Source organism: Sciurus carolinensis, chromosome 19 (genome assembly GCF_902686445.1).
Source record: "Sciurus carolinensis chromosome 19, mSciCar1.2, whole genome shotgun sequence".
Classification (NCBI taxonomy): domain Eukaryota; kingdom Metazoa; phylum Chordata; class Mammalia; order Rodentia; family Sciuridae; genus Sciurus; species Sciurus carolinensis.
In genome coordinates, this window is record NC_062231.1 from 12,649,774 (window position 1) to 12,668,813 (window position 19,040).

At 48.3% G+C, this 19,040-nt stretch overlaps 1 protein-coding gene across 10 annotated transcripts in view; it reads right to left on the reverse strand.

The window, feature by feature from the left end:
- Ift122 (intraflagellar transport 122) overlaps positions 1–19,040 on the reverse strand; it is a 62,057-nt gene that overhangs the window by 40,676 nt on the left and 2,341 nt on the right. For 5 of the 10 annotated variants that reach the window (XR_007106268.1, XM_047534673.1, XM_047534674.1 and 2 more), the window contains exons 2-10: positions 13,677–13,743; positions 12,284–12,368; positions 10,406–10,484; positions 8,439–8,515; positions 5,595–5,661; positions 5,042–5,188; positions 3,730–3,906; positions 2,376–2,453; positions 1,446–1,521 (exon numbers count right to left, since the gene is read on the reverse strand). Coding sequence is in view for 9 of the 10 variants with exons in the window: in XM_047534673.1 (XP_047390629.1) it covers positions 1,446–1,521; positions 2,376–2,453; positions 3,730–3,906; positions 5,042–5,188; positions 5,595–5,661; positions 8,439–8,515; positions 10,406–10,484; positions 12,284–12,368; positions 13,677–13,743 (853 nt within the window). In the remaining variant the exon portion in view is untranslated. The remainder of the gene's footprint in view (positions 1–1,445; positions 1,522–2,375; positions 2,454–3,729; positions 3,907–5,041; positions 5,189–5,594; positions 5,662–8,438; positions 8,516–10,405; positions 10,485–12,283; positions 12,369–13,676; positions 13,744–19,040) is intronic. The other 5 variants (XM_047534679.1, XM_047534678.1, XM_047534677.1 and 2 more) reach the window with 2 other exon arrangements.

Genomic DNA, 19,040 nt, shown 5'->3' on the forward strand with positions numbered 1-19,040 from the left:
CAACCATGTCCCCATCTGCCTCTCCAGCTCCATCTTCGGGCCACTAACTCTGGGACCCAGCTGCCCCTAACACCTCGCTGCTCTCACCCCCTGCCTGGGTACAGGTTAACCTGTTGCCTGAAGCCATTCCCAGCATCCTTGCGACTTCCTGCTCCTCCTGCTCAGAGGTCTACGGGGTCTCCCATCTACTCCAAGCAGACGCTGTTCTCTGTGTCCCTGCGGCTGTCTGCGCAGCTCTCTGTGATGGAATGTCATGTGCCCCATCACCTGGGACTCTTTGCTGTCAGGTGTGTCCCCGCCAGCCCGTGAGCCCTCATAAGGCGCAGGCTAGCACGTACACTCCTCTGTGTTGGGGCCCATCAGAGGGTGCCGCGGACATCGGTAGGACGGATGAAAGCAAACAGGAGGAGGCAAGGTCATGACTAAGAGCTGAACTTGTTTTCTTGTTATAAATAGAAGAACGCAAGGTCATGACTAAGAGCTGAACTTTTTTTCTTGTTGTTACTGCTGGAGATGGAAGCCGGGGCCTCATGCATTTTAGGCGAGCACTCTACCACTGAGTCCCAAGAGATAGACTTTAAATTCAAACCAATCTAAGTTTCAGTGTCAGGCTCCACTACTTTCCAGCTGTGTGGGATCTTGGGCATAATATTTCACTGCTCTGGTCTTGGTCTACTTATTTCTAAAAAGTAGATCTTAATGCAGCCACATCCATGTTTATAGCAGCTCAACTCAAAATAGCCAAGCTATGGAAACAACCTAGGTGTCCCTCAATGGATGAATGGATAAAGAAAATGTGACACATATACACAATGGAATATTACTCAGTCTTAAAGAAGAATGAAATTATGGCATTTGCCAGTAAAAGGATGGAACTAGAGAATGTCATGCTAAGTGAAATAAGCCAATCCCAAAAAACCATGGCTGAATGCTCTCTCTGATTTGTGCATGCTAACCCAAAACAAGGGAGGGTAGGGAGGGGAGAATAGAAATCCATTGGATAAGACAAAGGGAAACAAAGGGAAGGGAGGCGGGAGGGGAATAGGAAAGAAAGTAGAATTAATCGGTCATTACTTCCCTAGCCTGTGTGTGTATATACAATCGGGGTAACTCCACATCATGTACAACCACAAGAGTGGGATCCTAAATAGAATAAGTTATATTCTATGTATGAATAGCAGGCAAAATACATTCTACTGTCATGTGCAACTAAAAAGAACAAATTAAAAAGAAATTGCATGCAACAACAACAGAAAAAAGGAGTTGGATAAGAATTAAGCGAGATAAGGTCAGCAAAGCACTAAGTATAACACCTGGTATCACAGTGGTGCTTAATAAGCAGAAGCTAATGACAGTCATGCATAATTAATGATAATGCAATCACAGAAAGTGCAAATATACTAGAATGGGCGTGCCCATGGCTGGGTTTGCAGAGACCTACATACCTGTTTTCCACTCAGTTGGTAGAAGGAAAGTTTCTGTCCCCAGTCAGCTACAGCCAGGATGTCATTATGTTCCTCTCTAATCAACAGAAGACAAAAGAGGTTATGAGGGGTCATGGACTGCTGACGAGTGCAGCCCTGAGAGCTTAGCAAACAACAGGAAGAAGAAAGCCCCGGCCAGGCTGTCAGGGCGCCAGCGCCATTACGGTTTCACTGAGGCCCACGGTTGTGATCGGGCTCAGTCCATTCATCAGCTGGTTGGCCCTCCTGGGGTCTGCTATCACTGCTGATGGGGCTGGGACACTGCCACAGTGGCAGAAGAGCGTCTCGGGGAGCAACACTAAGAAAGAGCAAGGTTACAGATCCAAGAGCACTTTTCTCATATGTGCTATAAAATAGGGGGAGAGAGCTGGCCATCTTTGGCCATGAGAAGGCACAGACTACCTGATTTTTAATAAACAGAAGCAAAACTGACTTGCACTTCCTGAAGAGAGAAAATTAATACCTAAAACCAGGTTCTCTTGCACCTTACACAGATGCAATGACTTCTTACTGGATTTTATTTCTTCTTTTTTGAGACAGGGTCTCAACTCTGTTGCTCAGGCTGGCCTTCAATTCACGATCCTCCTGCCTTGGCCTCCATAATTGCTAGGATTACAGGTGTGCACCACCATATCTGGCTTAGGATCTAATTATAAAAAGGGTAGTAGACTTTCTGAGACCAAGAACTGTTTTGTGACTGAGCTCTTTGGGGATCAGTGCCAGGGGACTGGGGCTGCAGGACTAGCCTCTGCTGAGCTGGGGAGTGGGCTGCCTGGGAATCCAATTCGAGAGAGAGGAGTTACAGTCTTTAAGGCTGGGTGGGTCTTAATCCAGCGAAAGTTACCACCTGTACTAATTCCAGTTTTTCTGAGCCCAGGGCCTGACAGTCACCTGGCAGTGTTATGAGATCTGCAGGCCTTGTTTGAAAAAATCCAGCCCAAAGTGACAGAGTGGAAAACGTCATGGGTACTAATTCAGAACAAAAGGGAAAAAAAGAGAAGTGGAGAGGGGTGTTAGCAGGAAGGGATTTGCAGGTGAACTCTGTGTGGCCAGCACTGAAATTCAAACACAACCCAGGAGCCCAACCCACGGGGAAGGTCCCATATGGCTGCGGGCTGGGCTCTGTCCCTGTGAGTGGGTACATTTCAAACCTTCCCTGACCGAAACACACCCTCAACTTCAACTATAAAAGGGGCTGCTCGGGCTGAGGCACGGATGGCGACCTGAAGCCCACCCTCGCTCCTTTCTTTGTTCCATGACCCTGGGATTCTTTCGAAGAACCTCAAGCACCTCAGATGCGGTGTGGCAAGTCTCGATCTAGACCAGCACTGCCCAAGCAGAACATCTGGCTGCCCGCTACTCTGCTGCCCCTGCTTTCCCCACAGGGAATTCCCATGGACCAGAAGAAAAAATGCCAGACTGCCAGGATTGGTGGGTGAGGACTTCGGGAAGTTAAGGGTGAGGACTTCGGGAAGTTAAGGGCTTCCTCTCTGATGGGTGTCTTAGCCAATGCAAGGTGAGGTACAGTGTGGGAACAGGCCAAGAAATGTGTCCAGTAATGGAAGAAGTATTAAACAAATTATGAGACATCCACACAGGGATACTACGCAGATATTAAAAATGATATTTTTCAAAGGATTCTTTTTTCCAGTACTGAAGCCTGAACCCAGAGGTGCTTAGCCACTGAGCCACGTCCCTAGCCCTTTTTATTTTTTACTTGGAGATGGGGTCTCACTAAGTTGCTTAGGTCCTAACTAAGTTGCTGAAGCTGGCCTCAAACTCGCAATCGTCCTGCCTCAGCCTCCTGAGCCACTGAGAATACAGGCAAGCGCCAACCTACCAGGCTCAAAGGATTTTTAATGTCATTAGAAAGTGTTCCTTCTATGATGTTAAGAAAAATGAGAAGCAGGATATGACTTTGCTAATTATATGAACACATAACGACTAAAGGGAAATTCACTAAAATGCTAATGGAGGTTTCTTCAAGGCATGGGGTTTTACCGAAAGGTTGAAATCTCTGCTCTGCATTTTTCTATATTTCCTAGTTTCTTAAAGGATCACGTTATAACTCACATACGAGTTCTCTGTGTGTGTTCCCCTTGCTGGTGAAGCTTGCCCAAAAGACTCCCCCTGGCCTCTGCTCTGCTCCCTCGGCCGAGGAGCGCAACCGCAGCATCGCCCCGGCTGGACTGCCCGAGGCCTGGGCCCTTCCAAGGAGGGTTGTTGCTTCTTGGGACACACTCACGGCTTGGCGTCCCTGTGACTGTTGTCCTCTTCCTCTGGCTCCTCCTCCTCTGCCTCACTACCCTGACTACTGTACACTGTTGACTTCAGAGTGGAAGGAATTTCCTGAAAATATCTGCTGACAATGACATCCTCAGGGTCCTCGTCCTCTTTGTTCATCCAGAAATTCTCCCACCGGCTGCAGACAGTAAGTGGTTGCTCACAGTCACATGGCCCAGGACTGCACTAAAGCCATCATTCCCAAACCTGTCAAGGAGCCCCTGGACCCTACCCGGAAAAGGACGGCCACCAGGTACCCTGGGCATCCTGCTGCTCATGAATTAAAAATGCGAGGTGGAAGCCACAAAGTCATCTGTGGCCACAAAATCAAACAGCAGGAACTCTGGGGTAGGCTAATGGCCTCTGACGGCATTCAACACACCTCGTACAGCCCGGGCTGGACAAGACCATTCAGGAAGAGGCAGAGTAAGCTGTGTACACAGGCAACAGAATTCAAGAGCCTCCTGAATCAAGCAGGTACCCACCTGTAAAATGACACTCAGCTGCTAAACAATCAAGTTCTTTAATTTACCTTCGAGGACTCTGGGGGGGTCTTGATGGTTTAACAACATTCTGGGTTTATACCAAGAGCCTCTAAAGCTATTAGTCCACCCTCCATGTCACATCGGCATGGAAAGGAAGTGTGTGTAAGGCTTGATAAGGTAGATGCCAATGGTCTGCAGATCTCTAGGTTTTAGGGACACATTTAGACTTAATCTAGGTTTTAGGGACACATCAGCTTGGAAAGGAAGTGTATGTAAGGTTTGATAAGGTAGATACCAATGGTCTACAGATGTCTAGGTTTTAGGGACACATTTAGGTCGAAAAAAAAACCTAGGCTCATGAAAAGGCTATTAATCAACAGGTGGGCACATACTCTGCCCAAAGTTGGAGAGAAGAATGGCAAAAGGGAAAAGAGAAAAACAGCCACAGCAACGATCTCAGCAATCAGCTCATAAGGAAGTGGCCTTCCTGGGTTGCTCACACACCAGGCACACACTCGGGCATGCGTGTGTACACACACACAAACACGCACACACACTCTGGGCTGGCCTGCGTCGCTCATCTGCTTAGCTTCATCTCTGGGATCCTTTCCCAAACTCAAGCCAGGTGCTTTGAAAATTCTAGGTAAATGGAATTGGTTCCAAACCACTCAGCCTACTGGGCTAAGACCTTCGCTCTATGGAGAGGTCAGAAGACAAGGCACTCAGCCTGCTGGGAAAGCATCCTTCCCAGTGCCGTCTGTCCTGGAAGGGGGGCAGCCGTGAGGGTACCTTGAAGGGTTCCAGCAAATAGACCAAACTGGGGAGAGGGAGCCCCCTGGCCGCTGGATCTTCACTTTCTCCTCGCCGTTTTTGTTCCGGATGCTGATGACGCCGTTGAACATCCCCAGAGCCAGGTACTGACCATCATTTGTCCAGCTGTGGACACAATCGACAAAGGACTCAGGGAGAGGGACAGGAACACACAGAAGGTAAGCCCAGGGAGGAGGGGGCCTTGGTTTGAAATCAGGCATGAGGAGGTGCCGCAGCTGGGCCCTTGTCCTGCCATTCCTGCTTATTCCCAATAGAAAATCTGAGGACCAGGCTGCAGCTCCCACTTGTTTCTGGGATCGGCGGTGACACGTGAAGGCAATGGCATCTCTTCCTGAGTCCCCACAGCTCTTTGAACAGACCTCAGCTCGTGCCTGTATTCCTGCGCAGACCCCCACGTTCTGCTCCCCATTTCCATCCCCTCCCACACCAAGAGCACCCTACAAACCAACCCCGTGTCTTGATTTGAGAGATGAAGGGACATAGTCTTATCTTTCAGTCGCCCTTGACGTACCTGCAGCAGGTGACCCTGTTGCTTGATTTGTGCTTGGAGACAGACTTCTGTTCAGGAGACCACAGCCCTGTGATGTGCGGTAGGAGAAAAGACCCATTGGTCAGAACACTACCCAGCAATGAAAAGGAATAAACTGTTGACCCACAAGACAATTGAGAGGCTCTCCAGCGTTTTATGCCAAGTGAAAAAAGCCAACCTCAACAGGTCAGAGACCACATGATTCCATTTATTTCTTTAAAGTTTTTTTTTTTTTACTTGTAGATGGACACAATAACTTTATTTTGGTTATTTTTATGTGGTGCTGAGGATCGAATCCAGGGCCTCACGTGTGCTAGGCAAGTGCTCTACCACTGAGCTACAACCCCAGCCCCACATGATTCCACTTATGTAACATTCATGAATGCAAAATTATAGAACTGGGAATAGATGCGTGGCTACAAAAGCTTGGGAGCAACAGGAGGTAAGAAGGGGGAGTCGGTGATATGGGGTATCTGTGTGGTGATGGAATCGTTCTGTGTCACAGTGATGGGTATCAAAATGTGATAAAAATGACAGAGCTAGCTGGGCAAGGTGGTCTGTAATCCCAGCAACTCGGGGGGCTGAGGCAAGAGGATCACAAGTTCAAGTCCAGCCTGGGCAACTTAGCGAGACTCCCAGCAGCTTGGCGAGACCTTGTCTCCAAATAAAAAATAGGAAGGACGAGGGGTGAAGCTGGGTGGTAAAGGGACCCTGGGTTCAGTTCACAGTAGCCCACCCCACAAAGACAGCTATATATACACATTATGCCTGTCCCAGTTTCCTGGTTTTGGTACAAAAGTTACATAAGATGTGTCCACTGGAGAAATGGGATGAAGCATGCGTGAGACCACCTGATACTATCTTTGCAACTTACTGAGAATCTATAATTATTTCAAAAGAAAAAAAGAAGATGCATTAGTGAAGTTCTAGCCAATTTGTCTGTGACTAAAGTCTCAAAGGAACGAACTAGGACACTGCCACCAGAGCACAGCTTAGCATTTCAAGTGATGAATGCTGGTGAGGGGCACACGCCTGTCATTCTAGCTGCTGGAGGCCCAAGGCAGGAGGATCACAAGTCAGGTCAGCCTGGGCAACTTATCAAGACCCTGTCTTGATATAAAAAATAAAGAGGGATGGGGAGATAGCTCAGTTGGTAGAGTGCTTGCCTCCGCAAGCACAAGGCGCTGGGTTCAAACCCCAGCACTGCAAAATAAATAAAGAAAGAAAGAAAGAAAGAAAGAAAGAAAGAAAGAAAGAGCTGGAGATGTAGCTCTGTGGCAGAGCAATCCCTGGGTTCAATCCCCAGTGCTGCAAAAATTAGGTAAATAAAGTGGTGATTGACGCTGAGAATCCGTTTTCTCTCCCAGGCCTCCGCCATAGCACGAGGCCTCATTCTTGGGACCCTCAACACCTTGGGCTTGCTCGCCTCTGGCCTCAAATGCCCTGGCTCAGTGCCCCACAACAGGGCCATCTTCAGACAACATAAGCAAATTCTACTCCCAGCCTGAGCCGTGAAGCGTGATCAAAAGGGAAATTGAGTGCCCAGATGTGTGTACGCTACGCAGCCAGGTGCAAAGCTCAACATGTTATTTTTACCCGCTTCCCCCTAGTCCAGGATGCCCCCCGCCACACTCCCACCTGTGCAGGTTCTAGCTGCTCCACTGAGCCTGTGTGGGGCCTCCAGCTGGAGGGAACCTGCCCTCAAGCGCTCACCAGAGCAGGTTCTAGATGCGTCCATTATCCTGGTCCACGCCCTGGCTCCTCCACTTACCCCTGAGTGACCTCCAGCGACCACAGAACCACCCTAAGCCCCAGTTCCTTTTCATCAGCAGAATGGGAATGAGAATAAAACCTGGCCTTGGGGATCGTCACACAGCCCAACCTGGAATTCGCCCTTAACCTGCAGGCAGTGCCTGGCACGTAGCAAGCGTTCAGCAAATATTATTTTTACTAATAAGATTTTTTTTTTTTTCACAAATTCTACCTTCCTCCAAGACCACAAGCTTGAGGAGAGGGATTCTAGTTTACCTTTTTAATCTGCTCAAAGTAAGCCCAGAGACCAGTGCCTCACAGGAAGAACAGGCTTCACCATTCAAATGTCCCTCCCCTGCTTATTTATACAAGTGCTCAGCCACACTCTCTCTTTTGAACCTCAGAACTCTATCAGTGAGACAGACAGGGTGGGTCACATGTTCCTTTAAGATAAAGGCCCTGAAATGCTGAGAGGGATTGGGCCTCTGGCTCCCTGTCCCCTGGCTGTTCCACTGTCCCACTATCTCTCGGCACAGAGACGCTGAGGAGCGGAAACCCAGAATCGACCTTTAATGGAGATAGCTCATGGGCCCCCTCCCTCCTTGCACGTAACACTGACACCTCCTCTGTGCCACTGCCACCCCAGTCCCCGCGTGATGTCCCCAGGGCCTTCAGCCCTCAGGAAGCACAGTCACGCGGACAGTCACGATGGCACCACCCTTGACACAGTGAAGAGCTTTCTACCTACAAGGTGAGCACAAAGGAGGGTGGGCAGGACTGTCCCTGCCAGGGCGGCCACAGCAAGTCGTGCTGTGCCTTCAGCAGGCCCTTGCCTGGGGCCTTTCTCGCCATCTCTGAAGTCTCACCAGGCTCAAGGTCGTCCTCATCCTCGGCCTTGGTTTTGACACAGCTTAAACAATAACTGCCAGCCTCCCCCCCGCTGCCCAAGTTGGAGAAGTGGTACTGACGCTCAGTCACAGTCACGGATGACCGTGAGAGTGATGGACGGATTTCAGCACGTGGGGCTCAGAGTCCCAGTTATTCCAGGACAAGACACTGGAAATCAGAACCTACCAAAGTCGTTGGAGGAGCAAGACGCCAGCTGGTGTGTGATGGGGTTGTAGGAGACGCACTGCACAGAATCATTGTGCCTGGAAAGGAAACAGCTGGAGGTTGATATACAGCAAGCCACGGACGCCTTGGGTGACCACGAAGGATGGGAACCACGAGCCCGAAGCCTCAGACCGCATGTCACAAGCTCCGCTGCAAATGATCCACCAACAGCACAGGGACTGGTGCCCCTTCTCGGAACGCCCCTCACCGCCTCCCCCAGGACTACTGGGTTGATGAGATGAGGACATAAAGCACCAGCCTGGGGGCAGGAAAACGAAGGAAGGGCTTCACCTGTGACTGTCCCTCTTAGCATTCTGTGGTGGCCTGCAAGCACAGGACAGAGATGCAATGAAGACCTTGCCGACCAAGGTCTGGCAACATGGCAAGGCCTGAGAGGACCAGGAAAATGGAGGGCGCCCCGTACCACACAAGGCATCTCGGCCCCAGACTTGTTCCGTCCGCGTGACATTGGACTTCCACCCTCGGCTCAGGTTCTCATCTGAAAATTGTCCATTTGTGCACCCATGTCGAGAGCAGCAGCGCTCACAAGAGCCAAGAGCTGGGTGCGATCCGAGTGTCCGCCAACAGATGGACAAAACAAAATAGCAAAATGGCGCACGCGCACATGCGCACACACAGAACAGCATGTTACTCACCCTTAAAAAGGAAGGAAATTCTGACACGTGCTACCACATAGATGAAGCTTGAGGACATTACGCTAAGTGAAATAACTCAATTATAATAGGCCAAATCCTGTGTGACCCCACTCACACAGGGTACCCGCCTAGCCAAATTCACAGACACAAAAAGTAGAAAGGTGCCTTCTGAGGCCGAGGGAAGGGCAAAGGTATAGAGTTCAGGTTTTCCAACAAGAAAAGACTTTTGGAGATTGGTTGCGTAACAAGGTGAATGTGCTGCACACGCCGCCCAGCTGTACACTGCACCCAGGGTGAAGAGGGTACACTTTCCTGGGCACAGTGATGCACACCTGTCATCCCAGCAGCTCAGGAGGCTGAGGCAGGAGGATCGCGAGTTCAAAGCCAGCCTCAGCAACTTAGAGAGGCCCTAAGCAACTCGGCGAGACCCTGTCTCTAAATAACATACAAAAAAGGGGAGCTGGCGCTGTGGCTCAGTGGTAGAGCACTTGCCTAGCATATGTGAGGCACTGGATTTGATTCTCAGCACTGCATATAAATAAAGAAAATAAAGGTCCATCAACAACTAAAAAATATATTAAAAAAAAAAAGCAGCTCAGTGTATGGGGATGTGGTTCAGTGTAAGCGCCCCTGGGTTCAATTCCCAATAGCAGAAAAAAAAAAGATGGTACCATGATTAAAAAAAGAAAATTGCTTGAGTACTTATTGTGGACCAGGTACTGTACTAGGCACCAGAAAGATAAGAGTGAGCAAAACCAGAGTCTGTGCCCTCCTGGAGCTCATAGGCTGACGGGTGACATCATAAAACTACATTGGCATGAAATGCCACTGGGGAGACCTGCCTGAGTCTAGACAAGCAGGAAAGAGTTTGCCGGGGCAGTGCCACCTGAGCCTTAGACCTGCGGGCTAAGAAGGGGCTACCGAGCGAGGCAATGGGGCAGGAGGCCTGGAGCACACTGGCCCCAAGTCTCTGGCTTGTGGCGCTGGGGGGATGAGAAGCCATTCCCTGAGGTGGGGCACTGGAAGAGGACAGGCTGGGGCTGAGGTGGCATCTGTGATGATGGATTAAGTGAACATGTCATATGTAAACACCCGGCCCAGACGGCCACGCTCGTGAGTATGACTTCACTGCCCATTCACACCAAGGTCGTTTCAAGTTCATTGCAGATTAAAAAAAAAAAAAAAGGTCACCTTTACATCTTTTCTAAGGGTTTTTGCTACAATAATGAGTCAAACTAATAATACTGCATACTTAAATGGTGGGTCACTTACGTGTACTTCAGAATGCCTTCCAGTTTTGATGTCCAGATAATAACGCTTTTATCAGCTGATCCAGAGGCAAACCGCTTGCCTAAAAAAGTGTTTTTTAAAAATAAAATTGTCACATTCATATTAAATCAGCATTTCCCAGAGAGCATTTCTTAGAAAACTAGTTTTTTAAGATAACTGTTACCCTCTTCTCTCTCTCTTTTTTTTTTTTTTTGTTTTTTTTTTGGTGCAAGGGATCAAATACCAGGGCCCTGTGCACGCCAAGCACACACGCCACCACTGGGCAACCTGCCCTCTCCTGCATCTCACAGTACTGGGAGACCGCACTCTGGAGTCAGCATGCTTGGCTCCAAACCTGCCCTCGCCAGCACACCCCACACAGGTGACTGAGGGCCAACAACATGCACATACCCTGGAGTCGCCAGGGGCAGCGGCTTGTGCCTGTAATCCCAGAGGCTCTGGAGGCTGAGGCAGGAGGATCATAAGTCCAAGGCCAGACTCAGCAACCTAGCAAGGCCCTAAGCAACTTAGTGAGACCCTGTCTCCAAATAAAATGTAAAAAGAACTGGGGATGTGGCTCGGTGATCAAGTACCCCTGGGTTCAATCCCCAGTATCCCCCCAACAAAAAAAAAACTAGTTGTAGCCTGTCATCCCAGTGGCTCGGGAGGCTGAGGCAGGAGGATTGCAAGTTGGAGGTTGTCTCAGCAGCTTAATGAGACCCCTAAGCAACTCAGCAAGACCCTGTCTCTAAATAAAATATAAAAAGGGCTGGGGATGTGGCTTGGTAATTAAGTACCCCTGGGTTCAATCCCCGGTACCAAAAACAAAACAATAACTAAACTGAAAAATCGTGGAGTCAGCCTGCCTCCCCCTTCTTTACATCCCACATCCAATTTGTCACGCAATTCTATTGGCTTCACCCTCAAAATATATTCAGAATCTGGTTACTTCTCACATTGGGCTGGGGATGTGGCTCAGGGCAGAGCACTTGCCTGGCATTCAAGTCTGAGGTTTGAGCCCCAGCACAAGGAGAAAAACTACCTGATTACTCCCCACTACTTCCTTGGCCTCCCAAAGGGCCTGAGCCACTGCCGCCCCTGGCCTGGGAGACGTCTTCTCACGGTCTCCCTGTCCCGGGCCTCTTCTCTGCAGGTTATTTCCAATACAGCAGCTGGAGGGAGGCTTTTAGAATGCAGGTTGGATCAGGACCCCGTCTGCTCAGAACCTCTCAGTGCGTCTCCATTTTCACCAAGATCCAAGCCGAAGCCCTTGAGCTGCCCACGTGATCCAGGTGCCCCACCACAGCTACCTCGCTCCCGGCATCCCCCACTCTTGCCGCTGGCTGTCCCCGTTCAGGGTACACACTTGCAGGGGCTCTTGCCTCACAAGGCCTCTCTCCTCCAGATGCCTAGAGTCTTGGGCCCCGTCTTTGCTCACCTGTCCCCATCCAAATGAGCTCTCCCTCACCACCCGACTCACTCAGGCACCCTGCCCCTCTGCCTCTGGGGGTCCCCCTCATCCCACCTCTTCTTCTTCCATACGCTTAGTGCCTACATAATGGCACTGCTTAATTTACCCTTAATTCACTATGTTCATTGTGTCTTCCCTCATGTCCTGTCCCCGCCCCCCAGGACAGAGGTCCCACAGGCCATTCTGTCTGGCTTGTTCTGAGGTGGCTCGAGCCCTCGAGCACCTTGGACAGTGCCTCCAGCCTGGATGGCCTGCAAGACACACTTGTGCATCACATGGGGAATGCAACTCCACACAGCTGTACTGCCTTCCGATCTGCAAGCCACATTTTAAAAATAAACAGTCACCACAGAGAAAAATGGGCAGCTCTGAGGCCATTCCAGAGAGCGGGACCTGCAGCAGCCGCTTACCATCCTTTGCGTAGGCCACGCAGTACACGGTGTCTTTGTGTCCCTTGAGGGGCTGAACCAAGGTGCCATCGGAGGTGTCATAGACCTTGTGGAGAAAAAGACACAGACGTGCCCGTCACCTCGGTGGTACCTATTATTCAGAACTCCTGCAGGGTTGCTGCTGTGACATTTGTGTTTGTAGTAAAACGTTGTCAACATGCTAAAGCATATGAAATAAAAACCACACTGCGAAACCAGGAAGAATACGACATAGCCACGGGTGACCAGGAAGTGGGGGTCCTGAGGCTAAGCTGTGTGCGACCAGGGACACGGTGATCCACTCCATGGAACTTCTCCACAAACTTCCCTCATTCTGAGGCGAACCTGGATAATGACATGAGGGCAGGCCCTTCTACATAAAGCCAACGCGGATAAACAGCCGGCTTCCAACAAGGTTAAATTTTAGTGCTAACTCGGCCCTGTAATACCAGCACCATAGAGAGAGGTTTCCTATTTGTTACTAAGAGTTTAAAAGTCAGAGCCCTGAACCCTGGCTTTGCAAGCAGGAGGGAGTGTCACCAAGCCCAGCGGTGATATGGATTTCGGATATGTTATAGCATACATGCGATGGAGAGATATAAAAACACACCATGAAGATCAGGGCAACACTGTCCAAAATGGTCGGCGTACTGGAGAAGCTAATCCGTAAGGGAGAGCTCCAAGGCTCTGGATTGTTTACCCTGGCGAGAAGCAGCCTGCAGAACAATGTGCCCACGGTTTAAAGATCATGCCGTTACCACACAGAGAACGGACATCAGCCAGCCCGCCTATCTGGAGACCACAGAGCAGGGGAAGTGGGCTGACGTAGCAGGAAGGGAGATCACCGAGGTTTTTAGGTCAAACAGAGTGAATTCTCTGAAGATTACTTTTCTACACTGGGATAGGCTCCAGAGGGAGCCTATGTCCTTTGAAAATATGAAAAATAGGACGGCCGCCATATGGAACTGCTTAGGTGGGCCGCTGCCGAAAAGTTGGGGTCAGGCTATCTGGTCCCTCGTGGAGGGAGCACCTTCAGTCCTGCTGCTTGAATTTTTCCAGGGGACAAAATAGGAACTGACACCCGCCCTGTTTCAAAAGCATTTTGATGAATGGCCTTCGCCTCTTTCGTGGGCATCTCAAAGCAAAAAGGGACAGAGGAATAACTCCTGAGGAAGCACGGTTCACAAGTTCCTATCTGATCCCAGTTTACTTACCTGTTTTGAATAGCACATTTCCTTCTCTATTAACAAGCCACGACTGATTTTTCCATCCTTGCCTTTTTTTATCTCCAAAAATAGGAGGGAGGGTCCAATTTCAGAGGACTTCTAAGAGGGTGGGGAAAACACTTAAAAAGGAAGCCCAGACAAAATCCTACCAGTAATCTGTTTCCTGCAGCCAGGATCAGTTGCGTTCCATCGGGCTTAAATGCAAGGTCATAGACACTAAATCAGAGACAAGACAAAAAGACAATTAGCAACCAAAACGAGGAGGTCTGCTAATGGCCAGGAAAGCCAACTGTGTTTCCATTAGGAAAACACTGCGTGCGCATCGGGGAGAAAAATAATGGCTAAGAATTGCATTTGGCTGCAAATTCCATTCAACCACCACACCCTGGCAGCCCACGCCGTCAACAGCCCTCTGCTGTCGGCTCTGTGTCCCAGTTTCCTCTGGTCCAGGAACCACACGCCAGAAATGATTCAGAGTCAACTGTAAAGGGCGCTAACTCTTCCAATGCCACCGTAAAGGCCACACACCCTGGGAGAAGGTATGAAGGCTAGGAAGTCCACTCTGATATTTACTGAGTGCCTCTGTTGCTAGGCAACAGTGGATAGAAGATGAGCAGCTCAGAGCCGCACCCCCTCCCCCGCCCTCAAGGAAACTACCATAAGGGGAAAGGTGTGAATCAGACACCTTCACCAAGAACGATTCATCCAGGCGAAGACCTTCTTTTCTTTTGGTACCAGGGACTGAACACAGGGCTGCTTAACCACTGAGCCCTTTCTATTTTTTCAGACAGGGTCTTGCTAATTTGCTGAGCTGAAGGGCTGGCCTTAAACTTGCAATCCTCCTGCCTCAGCCACCCACATTGTTGGGATGACAGACATGTGCCACCGTGTGTACGGTTTAAGGCATACATTTTTTCACATTTTAGCATCTCTGAGTTTGGAATATGTATATGATAATTGATGATACATCAATTTAACTGATAGCATTTGCTTGCTTTCTTATTGACAGGCAAGATAATGGTATTTTAAAATCAAGGACTTTAGCCGGATAGTGGCACATGCCTGTAATCCCAGCAGCTTGAGAGGCTGAAGCAGAAGGATCACAAGTTCAAAGCCAGCCTCAGCAACTTAGTAAGGTCCTCAGCAACTTAGTGAGACCCTGTCTCTAAATTAAAAATAAAAAGGGCTGAGGATGTGGCTCAATGGTTCAGTGCCCTTGGATTCAATCCCTCGTACCAACAAAAAAGATTCAAAGGAAGGGGCTTCATGCAGAAAAGTCTTTGAACAAGGTAGGACTTTGTGACATGCAAGAGGAGACTGAGAAGGCACAGCAGACAGAAAAAACAGAGACATGAATGTGGGGACAGCAAGTAATATAAATAATTAAATTTGAGTGAAATGTTGCCTATCTACAAGGCCGGGGGAGAGAGAAGGCTAGAAAACCAGGCCAGAGTCAAGTTCAAAGACTCTTGAATGGGCCAGGCAGAGGTTTCGTTGCTTGGGTGACACACGTGCATGGAGACAGCACAGGCAGAGCCTGGTGCTGGTCAGCATCTAAAGTGGCAGCATGTGGAGCCCCTACTGCAGACAGCGCCAGCCTGAGCTTTGCAAACCCATAATTTCACTCCATCCTCCCAAGAATTCTGTGATGTAAGGATTATGACCACCGGGTCTCTGGACAGTGGGTTCTGCCTCCATGGACTCTACCAACCGTGGGGTGAAAATATTTAGGAAATAAAAACTGTAGTGAACACGTACAGACTTCTTCTCACCATTATTCCCTCAACAAGAGACTACAACAACATTTATGTTATATTAGGTATTAGTTATTTAGAGATGATCTAAAGTACAACATAGGTTCTATGCCAACACAATACCATTTTATATAAGGGACTGAGCAGCCATCAATTTGGGTATCTGACGGGGTCCTGGAACACACTGCCCACAGATAGGGAGAGACGATTGTATTCTGTTTTGTAGATGAGAACACCACAGTTCAGAGAGGTCAAGTACCTCACCCAATGTCACACAGACAGCAAGTGAAAGGCTCAGAACTCAGCATGGCTCTGCCTCTAGAACCTGTGCTCTTAACCACCATACAATAATGCCTTCAAATCTCTTCAACTATCACCCAGTGTGTCAAATCTGTCACCCTATTGCTTTAATAAGAGCAGTGGCTAACATTTATTGAGTACACATATTTCTGTGTGCACCAGGTACAGTTCGCTTAACTTCACCACCCTCTACCCATTTTGCAGATGAGACAATTAAGGCACAATGAATGAACTTAAATAACCAGGCTGAAAATAAAATGCTACCAAGTGGAGGTGGAGCCAGGATTCAAACCCAGGCAGTCTGGCTTTAAAACCCATGCTCTAACCATTATGCTGGGCAGTCTTCATTATCCTCATTGTTAGCACGTGCCATGGACAAAATAATTAGCAATGGTCTTCATGCCTTACCAAAAACAAACAAACAAAAAAACTTTATCACCTACTCAAGGCATTAGTTGTAAAACTGGAAAAGTTCAAGTTTTATCTGTCTGTTTACTGGGGATTGAACCCAGTGACCACCGAGCTACATCGCCAGCCCTTTCTATTTCTTCTGACACAGCCTTGCTAAGTTGCTGAGGCTGGCCTTGAACTTGAGATCCTCCTGCCTAAGCCTCCTGAGTCGCTGGAATTACAAGTGTGCGTGCGCCACAGCACCTGTGTGATGTTTTGATCTAGGTATACATTGTAGAAAGCTCATTAGCATATCCATCCCCTCAAGAAACAACTTACCATTTTTTGTAATGAGAATATAAAATATCTCTTCTCTTAGCAATTTTGAAATATGCCATACATTAGCCTTGGTATGCAGTGGAATAGACAAGGAAACTTACTCTTCCGGTCTAAATAAAACCTGGTGATCTTTGAGCAACATCTTCCCTTTCACTATCCCTCGCTGTCCCCCAACTAGTCACCTTTCTGCTCCCTTTCTCTGAGTCCACCCTTTCAGATTCTACCATAAAAGAGATCATAAAGCATAGGCTGTCCTGACTCAGAAGCTTCCTTAAGTAAAAACTCTTTGCACTTACTTGAGAGATGATAAGGAAGGTAAGCTCACGTTATCTTGCGTGATTCTTAGGACATGATGGAGTAGACGGGCAGGCATTGGCCTGTTTTTATAGGTGAGGAAATGAAAGTGTCGAGAGACAATTTGCTGACTGATAGGTAACCGTCAGCTGGGCGTGGTGGTTCACGCCTGTCATCCCAGCGGCTTGGGAGGTTGAGGCAGGAGGATCGCAAGTTCAAAGTCAGTCTCAGCAACTTAGCAAGGCCCTGGCAACTTAGCAAGACCCTGTCTCTAAATAAAATCCAAGATAGGGCTGGGGAGGTGGCTCAGTGGTTAAAAGCTCCTGGGTTCAATCCTCAATATCCAAAAAAAAAAAAGTAAGTGTCACATTCTTTCCAGCTGAGAATCCTCTGAACAGGAGCAAACTCAGGCCCTGGGTCCTTCAGCTTCCTCCTCCTCTGTTATGTGGCCGACAGACCTGGGCCTTCCTTTTTTTTTTTCCCTCTGAGTCCAGGGGAAATGTCCTTGGCACATTTCACATTCTGAGAAGATGGGTAATTAAGTGAAAGTAGAAAAGTGGGGGCCAGAAAAGGGGACGTCCTATCTGGGCTGTCGTCCTCCACACTGATGGGGCGGTGATGGGGTCTCTCTCCCTCACCCACAGTCCTCGGTTATCCGCTCCCTTTGTGCCTCAGGCACTGTTCATCTGAGCTCATCAAAACGATTCCTGTGTGGCCTCTTCTTCATAAGGTTTTTGGGGCTCAATTATCAAATCATTTTCTAGGGTCTCGCTTGGGCTAAACTTGAACTATCTTCCTCACAAATGTGAAAAATCCACTTGTTGCGAAATTTCTTGAAACTTGCCTTCCTAAAATATAAGATAGAGGACTGACTTGTCCCAGCCTAAACTTTTACTGTCCGCATAGTCTGCACACTTCAGTTTAGCTCTGAGTTATACAGTCTTCTATATTTTCACTGTTTCAGATATTATCCTGTCTCTTTAATTATATGCAATTTGAGGGCAACGATCATGTTTTATATTATACACTCATGGCCCCGTGGTATGTGGCACTGTCCTAGAAACATAATGAACATTTCTGACAAACTGACAAAATTTTATCTTGAAATCCCTCAGACCTTAATTACATCATGAGATCACAGAAACCCAGAACTGGAAGGGATTTTTGTCGTGGAGTCTAACGCCCCCACCAGGGCAAGAATTCCCTGCAGACGGCCATTCCCGTTCCTGAGCTAGGAGCTCACTCATCCACTGGCAGTTTGCTCTATTATGGGATGGCTCTCTCCCCGAGTTCCCTTTTATGAAGAGGGAAGATCTCATCAGATTCCGCTGAGGACCTAGGAACTGTCCTCTGCCGACCCTGCACCAGCTCACTGCAAAATAAAGTCCCCAGAGGCCTCTCCAAACCCTATGCCATCTGACCCAGCCCCTGTTGCTTGAAATCAGAGGCAAAGTATGTCACTTTATTAAATCTCAGTTGCTTCATCTATACGTGGGATAACCATTCCACCTCCCAGGTTGTTGGGCAGATTAAATAAAATGATGCAGGTAAACACATCTGGCCTAAGAGCCACAGTTACAGCAGAATGGGGTGGGCTGATCTAATAAAGGTTGAGATGAACCCAAAGCAAGCAGCACATTGAAGGGAGAAAACAAGCAAGTTCAGAGGCCTTTGGGGAAGGATCTTTGAGTAGGAAAATGGAGTCTCTGGCTGAACTCCAAAGCTGAAATTTAAGTGTTAGCAAGCTTGGAGGGAAGAGGGCCAGGAGGACCACCTAGCAAAAGACTCGACTGAACCTTGGAAAGTAATGAAGAGTCACACTGGGTTTATGAGATGCAGAATAACACAGAGTTCGAGTGCTATGTGCAAGATGGACCGGAAGCAAAAGAGGAAACCAGGAGACAGTGGCTGGTTCAGCTGTAGAGGGCTGATCTTTGACATCTGAGATTTTTTAATTCCACCATCTACTTTTTTATAGTTGTTTGTTTTCTTCTGATTTTTTTTTTTAATCTTTTTGTTTGTTTGTTTTTAATTTTCGTTTTTTTCCCCTGGGCTATCACCTGGCATATTTAGCTGCCATTAGGACTGCTGGTCAACTGAGTCACAGGACCTGTTGTTTATCTACTTATTCATTTATTTATTTGGTATTGGGAATTTAACCCAGGGGCACTTTACCACTGAGCTACATCCCCCCACCTCCAGCCCTTTTTAATTTTTTTTTATTTTGAGACAGGGTCTTGCTAAGTTGCTGAGGCTGGCCTCCAGCTTGTGATCCTCCTGCCTCAGCCTCCTGTGTTACACATGTGCTATTCTAATAAGTTATTTCAAACCTGTAATGAGCTAAAAAGCAGACAGCCAAACTTCATTCACTCACTTATTCCTTCAATCATGAAACATCTATCCACCAAATAGTAACAACCCAAGACTTGACAAAGC